This window comes from Simochromis diagramma, unplaced genomic scaffold, assembly GCF_900408965.1.
Source record: "Simochromis diagramma unplaced genomic scaffold, fSimDia1.1 OVJJ01000165.1, whole genome shotgun sequence".
Lineage (NCBI taxonomy): Eukaryota > Metazoa > Chordata > Actinopteri > Cichliformes > Cichlidae > Simochromis > Simochromis diagramma.
The window spans coordinates 733966-748919 of record NW_024387467.1 but is presented as its reverse complement, the minus strand read 5'-3'; the positions used below and the strand labels follow the sequence as shown (position 1 = coordinate 748919).

The 14954-nt window shown below is 41.4% G+C and overlaps 1 protein-coding gene across 5 annotated transcripts in view; it reads right to left on the bottom strand.

Moving 5' to 3' along the window:
- The window catches only part of dmd (dystrophin), a 284148-nt gene that overhangs the window by 92535 nt on the left and 176659 nt on the right, over positions 1–14954 (bottom strand). For all 5 annotated transcript variants that reach the window (XM_040014765.1, XM_040014766.1, XM_040014767.1 and 2 more), the window contains 16 exons: positions 13294–13455; positions 12437–12553; positions 11624–11797; positions 11393–11548; positions 11147–11317; positions 10831–11010; positions 10546–10665; positions 10267–10437; positions 9881–10003; positions 9654–9788; positions 8828–8980; positions 6383–6553; positions 3154–3276; positions 947–1119; positions 638–773; positions 257–432 (listed from right to left, as the gene is read on the bottom strand). In XM_040014765.1, the coding sequence (XP_039870699.1) occupies positions 257–432; positions 638–773; positions 947–1119; positions 3154–3276; positions 6383–6553; positions 8828–8980; positions 9654–9788; positions 9881–10003; positions 10267–10437; positions 10546–10665; positions 10831–11010; positions 11147–11317; positions 11393–11548; positions 11624–11797; positions 12437–12553; positions 13294–13455 (2441 nt within the window). The remainder of the gene's footprint in view (positions 1–256; positions 433–637; positions 774–946; positions 1120–3153; positions 3277–6382; positions 6554–8827; positions 8981–9653; positions 9789–9880; positions 10004–10266; positions 10438–10545; positions 10666–10830; positions 11011–11146; positions 11318–11392; positions 11549–11623; positions 11798–12436; positions 12554–13293; positions 13456–14954) is intronic.

Genomic DNA, 14954 nt, shown 5'->3' with positions numbered 1-14954 from the left:
TAATAATGGCAGGACAGGGACAAGCTCTGAGCACAAGATCAACAGAGGCAGGAGTCTACCAGGCAAGACCTGTGCAAATATGACCCTGAGGCAATCAGCACATAACAACATGTTAGCAGGCAGCGCATACTTGGAACACCAGGACCAAGTGCTTGAAATGCTTCTAAAATTCCCAAGATGTGGAACTCGTGTTATGACAAGGCATGAGTTACTCTATCCATGTGGAAGCTACAGACACGTACACGTGCACATTTACCTCCTTTTTCGTTTGTTAAGCTGCTGGCAGACGTTGGCCCACCGAGTGTTCAGTAATTTGAGCTGTGATTGAAGCTGCAAAGCATCATCTGGTGTGCTCATCTGGCTTATGTCCACCCCTGCAGAGTTCACTCTGCCCAGCACCGCTTCCTGGAGGGGTATTTCCTCAGTCAAGTCCTGTGACACAGTAGATTATTACTGATTAATTATTTATTGATTTCAAGTGAAAATTATAGACAGAGATCCAGGTGGAATTTTAAGATTTCCCACAGTGTCGTTGACACTATTCAACAACAAACGCTCAAATTTACCTTTAATTTACAGGTTATATTTGTGCAGTTACATTTTCTCGAAAAGGAAAGGTTGTGTATGCGTGTTTTACCCTGAGGTGCTGTCTGTGTGCTCCTGGGTCACTCTCGGCCAGTTTCAAAGTCCCCTCAGCATCGTTCAGCCACTCCTCAAGCTCCTTCTGATCCGAAACAAACTTCTGCCACTTGGAGTTACAATCCTGCCAACGCCTTGACACGCACACAGAAAAATGTTTATTTATAATTGTGCACAATGTTTGAAATATGCATGTAAGCACACACACATAATACCACGTGTGCACATAAAACACACACAAAGGCAAGCATGCGTGCAGAAACGCACACACGTGCAGGACTCGCAGTATACAGGGAACCACCCTTACTTCAGTCTGTCCTGGTAGAGCTTGTTCAGTTTGCCCCAGTTGACACTGAGCAGGTTGACAGACTCCTGGATTCTTTGGCCCTCCAGAGGTCGAGCACCAGACATCATCTCCTTCCTGTGAGCCAGTACTCCATCGACGGGACCTCGCAGCTTGTCAATGTTCCCCTTTACATCCTGCATGTGTGGAGGATAAGATTATGGTGGAAAAATACCAACATGGGACTGAGGAGAGTACACTGTCTGGTGTGAAAATATTTCGAATTGTTCTCTTAACACGATACATTTTAGAAGAAAACCCCAAAATAGAACAGAATAAATGCCACCTGAACACCAGTATCGTTATCTTTCCACATCCCAATTATGCACCATTTTATGTTACATAAAATCCCAAAAAGTACATCGAAGTTTGTGGTTTGTTGGGATTTAAATAAATATATTCTTAGTGCTTATTGTCTGATTATATCGTTTTATGTATGCCAGACCCACACGAGAACTATGTTAAGGGTGACAGGTTGCCCTGGCAACAGACTTTAGAAAGAGGAAGTGCAAAGCTGCAATATGTAAAATTAAAGATCCTTTTTTGAGTTAGACCACTCTGAGCCGTGTCTTTCTTTGCCGTTAAAGAATACAAAGAACTGGATTTAATAGGTTGTAATGTGACAACCAGTTCAAAGGGTGTGGATACTTGTTCAAAGGACTACAGTAGCTCGAGTTGCTACTTGAGAAAATACTGCATTTATATTCATTATTACAACAGCTTCTTATGTTAAAAGACGCACATTTTCCTGTTTGGTACGTAGTCATAGAAACTATGGTACACAGTAGGGATGCACCGATACCGATACTGGTATCGGGGCCGATACTGTAAAATGTGTGTGTACTCATACTCGTAAAAGTTAACCGATACCAACTTATTTCATTAGTCAGAGGGTGGCTGGTCATTTCTGTTGTAGTTTTTTAGATTGGCCACTAGGGGGACATCCCGCGCTAAACAGGCACAGGGTTAGGCGAGTGAGACTGGCGGCTCCAGATAAAAAAGAGAAACTGGAGGCTGCTGTAGCTAGGCTAAACAAAATGTCAGCAGTGTGGACCGGAACAGCCAACTTTAGCTCAGGTTTTGGAAAAGCGATGAAAAAAATAACAGAGGCTCTGACTCATTTTATCGCTCTGGATGACCAGCCAATGCCGGTCGTGGAAAACATAGGATTGCACGTCTCTCAGCGTAACTCGTACTCGAGCTGCGACTATGAAAATTCCCAGGCCCACACATAGGGCGATAATGGTGCCAAAACTTTTTCTGAAAAGAGGAAAAGGACCGCAGTGTGTGCGAGCTTCGTCCTCGGTTTAACGGCACCAGTGGGCTGTGAGGGTTTGTTCTCACTCTGCCAAATACTTTCGTTATTTGTTTGTTTGTTACACTATGGACACCTGCAAAATTAAACAAGCTTTTATTTGATTCCAACAGGAAGGTTTATTATTTTGAAAAAGCTCGAGAAGTGCCAACTAGTTTCAGTGCTATTTTGTTGAATACAATTGTGGAGACTCTGCAATCATACCAGTATTGATTCAAAACAGACAGTGTTATTTATTATTCTTGAAAGCTCGCGACAGTTGCCAATAGTTCAGTGCTATTTTGTTGCCATTACCATATGGACCCACTATGCAATATTTAACAGTTTATTTGATTCCAAACAGAAGTGTTTATTTATTATTCTGAAAGCTCGAGACAGTGCCAATAGTTCAGTGATATTTTGTTGAATTACAATGTGGAGACTCTGCAATAATTTAACAGAAGTGCTTATTTTTCACTTGAAATTTTTTTGTGGTCATTTTTATTAAGATTTTATTTTTTACCGGCAGAGAATAAAATAAAACCTGTCTTCCAATTCATTGCATTTGTGTGTTTGTGTGTGTGTGTGTGTGTGTGTGTGTGTGGTAGAAGTATCGGTTTTTGTACTCTGTATCGGCAAGCACTCAGATCCAAGTATCGGTATCGTATTTGTTTAAAAAAACTGGTATCGTTGCATCCCTAGTACACAGCATGAGAGAAAATACATTAAAATATAAAACAACATTGACTACAACAGGAAGCTCAGTATAATGGTATAAACAACAGTATAATACTTATAGGTTTTAGTTATTTGATCACACTGGTGGTCAGTTTTGACTGACTGGGCTTTCAGACAGAAGTTCAAAAGCAATGCTGACCTTCAGGCAGTGCTCTTGCTGAGACATGTTATAATATGCTGCAGGCCAGTATTCAGGAGAGTTCAGCTTGAAGTCCGTCTCTGACACCGAGCACAACAGCGCCTGGAGCTCTGTGATATACTCCTGATTACACAAGTGCACACACATGCACACACAGACACATAAAAAGGCAACACAAACATACAAAGCAGAGCCAAATCAGAAAAAGAGAACATATCAAAGAAAACAACATCTGCAACTGATCTGCAATTTTGTTTTCTCGTCATCTTTTTTGAATGTGTAAGAAATCTCAATAAATGACTCATTTTCCTAAACCCCCAAATTTTCAAACTACATTTTGTATCTGCATAGTTTATTTTTGTCTAATAATAAACTTGTTGTGTATATATATGCATTTGTGCATAAGTCATGTAAGTGTAACACATATGATCAAAACACAGAAAAATGTGACCAAACAAAGGCTGGGAGCTCTGCATGGCCAGTACTGAGTAAATGTCTCTTTGCAAACACAATAACCATTAAAGCCTTTTGAGCTCAGAGTATGTGACTCCGTGTTTGATTGAATAGGTTTCATTCGTTCTGCAAACTTTTAGTACTATGAAGCGATGGTGTCCCTGCTTTGGAGGCCTGACCCAGCTGTATCCTAGTTTAGGTTAAAGGGTGAGGCAAAATCTTCAGCTTGTGCCTGATGTAGTTTATTGAGATACTGAGTTGTATTTATGTTTCTTCTTTCTGTCATAGAAGTCAAGTTACTGACATTTGCTTCGAGAATTTGGAAACGTTTGTTAAACTGCAGTTTTTTGAATTCTTTCCATAAAAGCTACGCAAACTACTACCTAAAAACACTTGTTTTCATTTTTAGAGTCCCAGTCTGGCGCATAGAGTAACCCAAGCCTGTTAATTGTTAGGGGACGGCTGGAGGAGTCTGAGTGTTGAGAAAGCCTTAAAATGTGCATCTTTAATGACGACTGTGAACGAGCTGTAACACTAACAGGCTAATTGAGATCTGAGGCTCTTTGGTCAGTGAGAGCTGAGGTCTCCTGGGGGGTCCTACTTTGAACTGTCCAAAGCAAAACTAATATGCTAATCTTGTTTTTTTATTTTAAGGATCTCAGTTTTTACCACTGATGCCCAAACATCTGCATGCTAACGTGCACCTGGTGCCATAGAACCACTTGTGTTCATCACGAAGGTCAAAGTGATTTTGATGTGAAGACCTGGTGGGCTGATCCTTCAAGCCTTTGCAAAAGAAAAACCCTTTCTCTGATATCATGCCAGGTGTGTGTGTGTGTGTTATGAGGTGAACTTGAGAGGTACAGTTTTGAATGCCTTTGCTTCTCTGCTTACAGTCATCATGCTTTCCTACACTAGGAGCACGTCTCTGAAAAACGTGCTGTCACCTACCATCCTGTAAAGTTACCGCTCACTTTTTTTGACGTCTCGTATTTTAAGCCAACAACAAGCCCGTAAAGTGCTCACAATACTACGTTTCATGTTACATGCTTTTTCTTTCTATTGTAGGTTTGTTCTGTGCATATGGCTGTTTATAATTATGTGTCCCACAACACTGTAACCATCAAAGACTAGACTGTCATAATATCACTCAGCTGTGTTCCTAAACCTTCGTTAGGCAGCAGTTTTCCCTGGATGCTAAAGACTGACTATTGTTATTGTTTCATAATTCTTAAGACTCATTTTACATTTATTTATTTCTTTTTAATCAACTTCACTGGCTGATCAGAAGCTTCCTGCTTAAAACAGACGTGATTAAAAGTGGGAAAAGCTTGTGGTCATATTTATGAATTATGTCAACATTGGACATTATTTTAAGAGCAAAGGCTGCATAGTGATTAGACTCTAATTTACTGCCTCACATTAGTAGCAAAGGACCAAACACTGCCCACACATTTTCATTGTGAGCCTTTCCAACATTTTGTATTTGACTCTCGTGTGAGCACAGAGCACCTGTAGTTGACAGTGGACTTAAAGCCACTCAGGTTTGACCTCATATTAAACAATAACAGAATTGGTTTCATCTGCCAGCTAAAAGGTTCATGTTTGATCCCTGGGTGCTTCCAGTCTGCACGCCAAATATCCTTGGGCAAGACACTACCAACAGGGGTGGCCAGATGTGCGGCCTTATTTCTTACCCCCTGACCTGTAACTCTGAACTCAAAATAAGACTTTATTTTGAGAGCACGTTAGTCCAGAAGATGTCAGCTTCATAAGATCGCTGTGATCAGTAATATTTAAGGAAAATATTTGACCAGATGAGTGACATTAGCAGCTTATGTTTACTGTCCAATGCTGTAAGAGAGCAAGGCAGAAAATGACAAACTGATACTACTGTGCTTAAGACTGGTCTGAGATCACATGTAGAAATAAACTGATGTATACCTGAAATCTGACAGTTCACATGTGTATCTGTCTATGTACATGGATTTCCTGTTAGTGGCTTACAAGATAAATACATCTTCTGTGATTTGCAGATCAGGGAACTGCCAGTAATGTGATTGGTTTGTGGAGCAGGAGGCATGCAGTGACACAGAGTAAGACAAAGCAACCAAGGAGATTTAAACTTGTGTACAGGTATAATGTGTGGATGAGAATGCAGCATAGGAAGACACAAAAAGCAACTTGTTTCCTTGAGTGGAGAAAATCAAATCCAGATTTTCAAAACATAAAAATATATTGTACTATCAGTTTTGAAGGTATTAAAAATGTAAAGAGATAGAGAAGGTCTCAAATTTGGGGTATTTAGGTAGGGACTAATATTTTACTAAAAGATAACGTTGGTAACATTTTAAATGTTTCTTATCGTCCATAAGTTTCATAGGCAAACACACAAAATGTAACCACTCTATGCTAACCACTCTATGCTAACCACCTCGGTAGCACTATTAAAAAACAGCCTACATGAATTCTGAATCTAGTAGTAAATTATTAAGATAGCACTACTAGCATATCATAGTTGTTAGAGCTAATGAGTTTGTGGCACCAATATTAGTTTGTACTCGATCAGAACACTGTTCGTTGGCTGACTGTGGATTTAATAAGTTTACTGCTCCTAACCTTCGTTTGGATTGAAGCTTTCATGCTGTTACATAAAAATGAATTGTTACAACTTTTACTACTACCTTAGAGATTAAAGAGTTAGTATTGAAATATAATAATTAAAGTATTTTCTGTTAGTACTGTAGATACACAAGTTGTGCCTACTGAAACTCACACATTGTCTTTTGAAGGGTATGAACTTGCCCTCCACCTCAACCCAGCGTGTGTTGAGCTGGAGTTGGCGGGGCTCCACTAGATTGGTGGCTCCAGCCTCTGAAAGCTGATTGGCTAAGCCCTGCACCTCCTTAAGCTCCTCCTTCTTCTTGTCGAACTCTGAGCCAATTTCCTATTGAACAAAATCAATGGGGAAGGTCACTCGCTATTGGTTGGGGGCCAAGTGGGGCAAGCACAGAGAAGTATGTAGATGTACACACACACACACACACACACACACACACACACACACACACACACACACACACACACACACACACACACACACACACAAACATTTCAAATAATAAATAATGACACATTCCACTTTCTTTTTCCCATCAGCACATCATTTACCCATCAGAGACAATACATTGACAAAAGGGACAAAGTGTTGTGTTCGTCAGTGTCACATATAAACATACAAAGTTCAGGCTGTATATTTGTATAGTATTTAACTCCATTTCAAAAAGAAAGCAGTGCTATGATCATGAGGCACTGACTGCCTTGAGACTTTATTCATACAGAGAACAAGTAAAGTTGTTGTGCTATGTGTGAACTAAGCAGCTTCTGGCTGAACAGAAACAAAGAGCTACAAGAACAGACTGGAAGCAGGATGGACAGAGACACAGACGGACAAGCAGTGAGGAATATCTGTCGCGGCAATGATGATGAGTCTGAGACGTGCGGGTGGTGTGTCCGCTTAGCGAAATGTCATAGTGATCATCTGAAAGTGAAACACATACAGAGAGTCAGAAAGGGCGGGGAAACTGGTGGGAGTCCAGGGTTTCCTTCTCACACCTTCTCCAAATCAGAACCAGATGTTAGTGCTGCACTGCTGTAGCACTTTGATCAAAATAAGAAATCATTGGACATCTTAATACTTAAAATTGCTCTAAACAAACAATATGATTCTTGTGTTCTTTTCAGATGCTGCAGTTTCAGAAACTTAGCAACTGGAAGGAGCGCCTACAAACTGTAACAAAGTTACAAATGCTGCCTTCACAAGCGTATGAAATTGATTGAGATCCCATTTTTAACATGGGTTTAATTTGACGTTGGCTCACCCTTTGCAGCTATAAAACCCTCAACTCTTCTGGGTAGGCTTTCCCTTCCAAGTGCATTTGTGAAGTCAGACACTGATGGTGGACGAGTAGACCTGGCTCGCCGTCTCAGCTCCAATTCATCCCAAAGGTGTTGCATTGGGTTGAAGTCAGGACTCTGTGCTGGTCAGTCAAGTTCTTCCACACCAAACTTGCTCATCCATGTCTTTGTGGGTCTTCATGCACTGAAGGATTAAGAGTTCCTTTCACTAGAACTAAGGGGCCGAGCCCAGCTCCTGAGAAATGGCCTCATACCAAACTTTACAATTGAGGCAATGCAGTCTGACAAGAGCCATTTACTTGGCAACTGCCAAACCCAGACTCATCCAGTGGATTTCCAGACAGAGAAATGTGATTCATCGCTCCAGAGAGCACATCTTCACTGCTCTAGAGTCTAGTAGCACCGTGCTCTAGGCCACTGCATCCAATGCTTTGCAATTGTGCTTGTCATGGTGATGTAGGGCCTGGATACAGCTGCCCAGCCATGAAGCTCTCTACCTACTGGTCCCGAGCTAATCTGAATCCCACATGAAGTCTGGAGGTCTATAGTGATGTGCACTATACACCTCAGCATAACCTTGCTCTGTCATTTGTACATCTGTGGCTATCTAAGTGATTGGAACACCTGAATTCAATGGTTTGTGTGAATAAGTGATTACTTTACACCACAGTGTATATAAATTATTCTGAAAAACTAATCAAGTGGCAAATATAAGTAAAGTACATGGTTTTAATATAATGTTGGCAATGTCTAAAGCTACTGAGTTGGTCAAGTGAGGTCAAGTATGTTTGCTGCAGCAAAGCTCCATAGTATACTGAATTAAATAGGAGCATGTTTTATCATCACCGTGAAGTAATAAACAGGGATTTTAAGTTCAATGCTGCCTTAAAAGACAGTTAGTAATTATTTAATGACAATAACATATTGCATACAACTCTGGTTCATTAATAAAAAACTAAATCCTTGATAAAATCTACAGGTGATCGTAATAAAAAGACTATTCCCTTAAAGAAAATGCTCAGGGAGTGTTTCCATGTCATTAAGCTGCAAATCTTTGATATTAAATCTTTGTCCAAAAGTTGGAGAAGGGGAGAGGAAGGATAGAAACAAAGGATTATATACCGCAAAACACAGAATGGCAAAAGATCAAAGCAGACGATGTGGGAAAGAAAAGGCGTGAGATGAAGAGCTGCGGTGACAAACATAAAGTCAGGCTGTGGGTCTTTGAGAAAAGCCAAATATAAAATACAAAGAAGTGCTTTATGGAATGGAGCTGTGTGTGTGTTTCTGTGCACATCGTCACCTTGACCCTCTCTCCCTCAGGCGGGTCAGGCAGTAAGTCCACTCTGCGCTGAATGTCATCTAGCCAGGCAAGCAGGTCATGTGACTTCCTCCTGTATTGGTACCACTGGGGCGCAATGGCCAATGCCTTCCTGTTTCGAAGGACGCGCAGGTCCTACATGCATGTGCCCACACAAGCACACGGAGACATGCACACACATGAATATCACGAATATCTTTATGTGACACAGCTTTCATCCAACTGACCTGCTGTTACATGTATTCGAAATAAAACAGTGTTTATGTGCAGCTACAGCTGAGAAGAACATTAACATTCATGTCATCTTGCTTCTTTCCTCCCACAATTATTATCTCAAAAAAAGCTGGTCACGAAAGTACTGACTCAAAAAGTTTTAATTGTAGAAACTGTTTCTGTATTTGCATGTATGAGCACTTTAACATGTTTTTATTTATTTAATGTAATACATACATACTTCTATATTTATAGAAGCAAGTACAACAAGTTTAGTTTTGTATTTAGTGAAAATTAAAAAATCTTTACTTTGTTAAGTTTTATTTTATTTAATGTAATGGTTTGCTTTATTTTGGCTTATTGTTAACATATTATGCTAATATGCTAATATTAGCATAACATGCTAATATGCTAATATTAGCATAATATGCTAGCCAGCAAAGAGCAACTTTTTGCTGACTTGAACACAGATAATAGGCTTTGGCTTAATGTGTTAGCAGCAACTTTTAGGTATTTCATTGCAATGATATAACACATTGTGAATATACTCCCATGTAATATTACTCTGTTTAATATTAGCTGTTGTGTGTGTTACCTTCACTGTGTTGTATTTCATGTTCAGCTTGTTATGCTTAAGTCTGATCTCCTCTCTCTTGTCCAGATCCGGGACTCTCTTCTGTAGACTCTCTCCTTTTAATAGTAACTCCTTAACTGCGCCCTCCTCACAGTCCTAAAAAGTACATGCTTGGTTTGTTAGTCGAAACAGAAAATGACTGGAAGTCACACTAGCTGTGACTGAACCTTGGTGTGAGGGTAACAGACCTTGTCCTCCAGGAAATCTTCTTCCTTCAGGTTTTCCCCTTGTTTGACTTCATCTTCCAGGAGCTCCAGCCAGACCTGCGCGTCACTGTGGTACTGCTCCAGCTCTTTGGCTGATGCTGCCGTCTGCCGCACACACACAGTCCCATGGCAACGATGTACAGGCGCACACATACACACAGAACGTACATTTATTTACACAGTCGCAGACCTATGTAGTAAGACTAAGAAGAAGAGTTAAGGAGCAACTACAATTTGAAATCTATTAAAGTAAATTCATGGATTTTAGGATTTAAGATATAGCATTTAACAATAAATATGAAACAGCCAAACAAACAGACTGTGTGTTACTGCTCTAAAAGTATATCTCCATAAAGGTACTTCCCTACCATTCCAGAGGTAATGCGCTGAGAGATGGTGTCAAATCTGTGGTTAAGCTGCTCCAGCTTGGGTCTGACCTGGGCCTGGCAGTTGTCCCCCCTGGTGGACATTAACTCTTGCCCCAGAGACCTTACCTCCTCCATCTTTCCTCTGGTGAGTTCCAGCTCTGCACGTAGCACCTGCAGGTCCCAAGACACATATGTTAGGTGCATAAACTGTCTGCACCAAAGGCATGAAAGAAACATTTGTCATAGGGAAAAAGCCTCAAAGTATATAAACAATATAACCTTCAACACATCACTGGGTCCCTGGCTGTCTATCTCATTCATTTTTCTCTCTGCACCATTGATCCATCCATTCACTTCCTGTATTTGTCCATCCAACTTGTGCATCTGCTGCTGGTAGTCCTGAAAGAGATAAAGAAAGAGAAAAATCTGACTCTTCTTCTGCAAACAGTGACATCTACAAGAGCTATATTTAGCAAACCAGGTCTAATATTAGAACCGAAACAACAGATAAATGAAAAGTATAATAAGACGGAATCACAGAATGATTTCAGCTCTATTTCTGACCAGCAGCAGGTTGAGCCATTCTTCTGCTCTAGAAGTCACTGCAATCCAGTTGCAGTGCAGCAGGCTGACTTTGTCGTCCACCAGGCCTCCGTGGCCGCGCAGCACAGCCTTTAAGGCCTCGGCGAGGTCCACCACTGCCTGCAGCTGTGGCTGGTGTCTCTCCGTCTCCCCATGGATGGACTGAGAACAATTAGGAAACAAGGACAGAAGAACTTTTCTATGTAAGGTGACCTTGCATGTTTATAAAGGCACTTAAAATAAAAGATATCATCACTCTTTAATGTTTGTCTTCATGTCGATATATACACGTAGGTACCTGTGCCCACGCCACCTCATCCTTCAGGTCACTGGGCATTCCATCCACTGCAGAGCGCCTCGTCAACTCGGCATCAGTGGCGGCGAGCCATTCTGTGAGCCCGTTCAGCTCCTTACGCAGCTTCCTTGACAACTTCAGACTCTTCTCCAGCTCCAACTTACTCTCTGTCACCTACAAACACATATTCTTTGATTATGCTGGTGGAGTTACTCCAGTGTGTGTGTGCGTATGTGTGTGTGTCCTAACCTGAGCTCCCATCTGGTTATACAGCAGTTTCAGGGCGGTCACTCTGTCGTCCAGCTCTTTGGGCTGCTCAGTCTGCTGCCGCTGTACGATTTGTCTGCCTGTTTTTATAACCGTCTCCACCTCCCCTTTCACTTCACTCAGCGCTTTATACAGCTTCTGTTCAAGCCAAATAGATAGAAGCCACTTAAAATAGAATCTCTCCATCAGTTCGTATGTGAAACAAATACCCACCATGCACTGCTCCAGCTGTGACTGCACCACATCCTGCTCCACACTGCGGATGTCCAGCACCCCCATTTGACTTTTGACCCAGGCTAGCACGCGCTCACACTCGAGCAGCCGAGAATCAAAGTTGGCAGGCTTCTGGAAGAGTCGGAACTTAGTCCACACATCTGCCAGCATATTCTGGGAAATGACAAGACCCATAGTACACATAATGATAGGCAACGAGTCCTACAGGAACACTGATTACAGCAAACACCATATCCTGTCTGTACATGTGTCCACTAACATGGCAAAAAGTGGTCACTGATACAGTTACCACGGCAATAACTTCCAAAGACACGTTTGAGTACTGGCAGGTATTTGATCATCTGTCAGTGGCGCAAATGTGCAACACACATGCATACTTGCAGTTGAGTAGTATCTTGCCCAAGGATATTTGGCATGCAGACTGGAGGAGCCAGGAATCGAACCACCAACCTTCCGATCAGTAGATGACCCGCTCTACCACCTGAGCTACAGCCACCCCACATGGCACAGTATGCTCGCACTGATGTAAGTAATAATGCCCTTTGATTTTCAGCATTATCTTCTATATACTTTTATACTGTACTGTTGGTTATACTTGTACCACCCAACACCTCAAAACAGGTTCTGATGAGGAAATGTGATGTGCAGGAGATCTGAGCATTCGAGTAGAGTCCATTTACATGTTTTCTAGCTTTAGGATAAAAAACGTGACCTGATGTTTTCAAGTGGTCGTCAGTAAGGGCTGTTTGCACCTATATTACCCATTTCAGCACACTGTCTGTGGTTATGTACCTGGGTAAGGTCCATCTGTCCCATGATCTTTGGGGAAGGGTCTTTGTCTTTGTTCTGGTTCTTCTTCCTCAAGTCCTCCAGGGTCATTTCATGGCTGCTCAGCTCTGACTGGATTTTCTTGTGAAAACACAAACGCACATGATACATAAGGAATTCATGTAATTTTATGTAATTTATTAAATTCAATTAAACACTAAAGTCAAAGTGAAATAAACCCTAAAAATGCTTAAATGGACTGACAGTGTACAGCCTTCTGCTGACCACAAGGGGGAAGGAGATATCAAGAAGAGAGAAGATGAGTCCAAACACGAGCCTACATCACCGCCACACTTACAGATTCTCTCGCACACACTTTGTCTCTGCCATCCTTCTCTTTAAAAACAAAGTCTGAGGAGTGGCCGTCCACTCTGCTCCAATAATGTAATCATCCTTTTATCCTCTTGTGTATGTGTGTGTGTCAGTAAGAGAGAGATTGAAAAAGAGATGGTGAAAGGGAGACAGAGAGAAATCAAATCAAAGTGTGGGGAAGACAGCAGGAAAAAGAGGCAAGGACACAAAGACCGAGGCTGTTTGTGTGTCTGTTTCCTAACACCAGTGGTGAGCGGTGGTCTGGATTTGCCCTTAAACAGAGACTTTCAATCTGCTAAAGACGCCCAAACTGGTTTCAGAACTGGTTCTTTTCATTTTGGCCAGCTGATATTAGACCTCACACTTGGGTGCTGTAATATTTTACAAATGTTTGTAAAGTCAGGATATCATTTGGAATTCTGTCTTCCTCGGTTGGCGAGGGAAACAAATGCCTTTGTTCCTGTCGTGTGACTATAAAGGTTATAGAGGGATCATTGTGCTATGGCTACCTGAGCTTCCTGTGGTATCTGCTGAGCGTCGATTTGATCAGCCAGGTATGCAGTAAGGTGGCGGTCTGTGTTAGCTAAGGATTCCTGGATCTGCTTCAGGGTCTCGTCATTCTCCCGAGCCCACTGGAGGTTCTGCTCCAGCTCTTTTTGCCTGAGTGCTGCCTGTGGAAACAAGAAAGTCAAAAGACATATTCTAACTCATGTAAATTAGAAGAAGAACAATAACTAGCTGTTATAAACAATAACTAAAAGTCCGGCCCCTCTCCTGTAGAACCAGCGCCCAGTTTGCGTATCTCACATCTTTAAATATGAAAACAGACTATTTTCTAGCTATTTACAGGCCATGAGAATTTTAGCACAGCAAAGCACTCGTAGAGGCTTCACTATTAGCACACAAACAGACACACACAGCTACATACACAAGACAGGAGTACATCTACACAAAGACACACAGCCCCCTGTGTGTACCCTCTTGAAGGATGGATTCTGGGATTTCTCTCGCATGTCCTCTCGGTGTTGTCGCTATATAACCGACGCTCTTCTGAAATTTGTTATCAGTGAGGTGTCTCAGTGTCTACTGCAGTGTTTCCATCTTCACTCTCTCGTTAACTGCAGACAGGAATAACTAGTAAACAATCCTATTACATCATATAAGAGCCTGTGTGACTGTGTGTGAGAGAGAAGGCTTAAATGTATGCGGTTACAGGTGAACATACTAATCCCATACAGAAGGATAATGGTTCCAAGTATAGTCCTGAGCCAGCCTAAGCCTTGTGCTAGCAGTGCATGCGTCTGAGGCCCACACTCGGGTGCTTTCTTCTTACTCATTATTCCTCTAACCCGAACCATCGCGTGCAAACTGACATCGGTGACTGACTGCCTTGTGTTAAAAACACCTTCCAATTGGTTTTCATCTGTTACCAAACAATGAAATGAAATCTCCAAGTATGCATCTGTGATCTGAAGAAATGAACAAGGAGACGTGGAATTATTTAATTATTGTTTTTTGCATGCATGGGGCAGATTTATCACTTTAAAGTGGAACATTAATATATTGAGATTATTATTCTGCTCTGTCAGCTAACTAGAGCTTGTGAAAGGAAGCTGACTGACTCTTGCACTTATCTTATTTTTCATCAGCTAAGTAGGGTGAAAAGGAAGAATAATGCTTTTTGAAGCCTCTGGGGTAAGAGTAATCACCAATGACAACAGAGCCACAAGCTCAGAATCACTTTCTAAATCAAAATAAGCTGTTATAGCAGCACAGCATGTGACAAGTGAAGTAGATCATTGTTCTGCTGAATGAAACCAAAAAATTGTCTGAGTCTAACAAACATTGTTGAAAATGTTACCTTTCTCCCAAAACCCTTTAAAGTCGACTTCTGTAGCATGCTCAGGCCTTCAGTTTACTGACGGTACTGTGTCAATAACAGAAGTCATACTTTCGTCTGTACTGTGGCCACTCATAGCCAGTCACCTTTTATCATCAGATGAGAATAAACCAAGATTAAACAGTGAGCATGGCTCGTCTCTATTTAGCCTATTTATCGTGCACCTCTCGTCATGGAAAGAAAGTTGAAACATGATGACAGAAAAAGAGTTCCTTTAGTTTTTGATAGAGTAAACAGAATATCAGATTTTCATTTGGGCATTTTTTTATA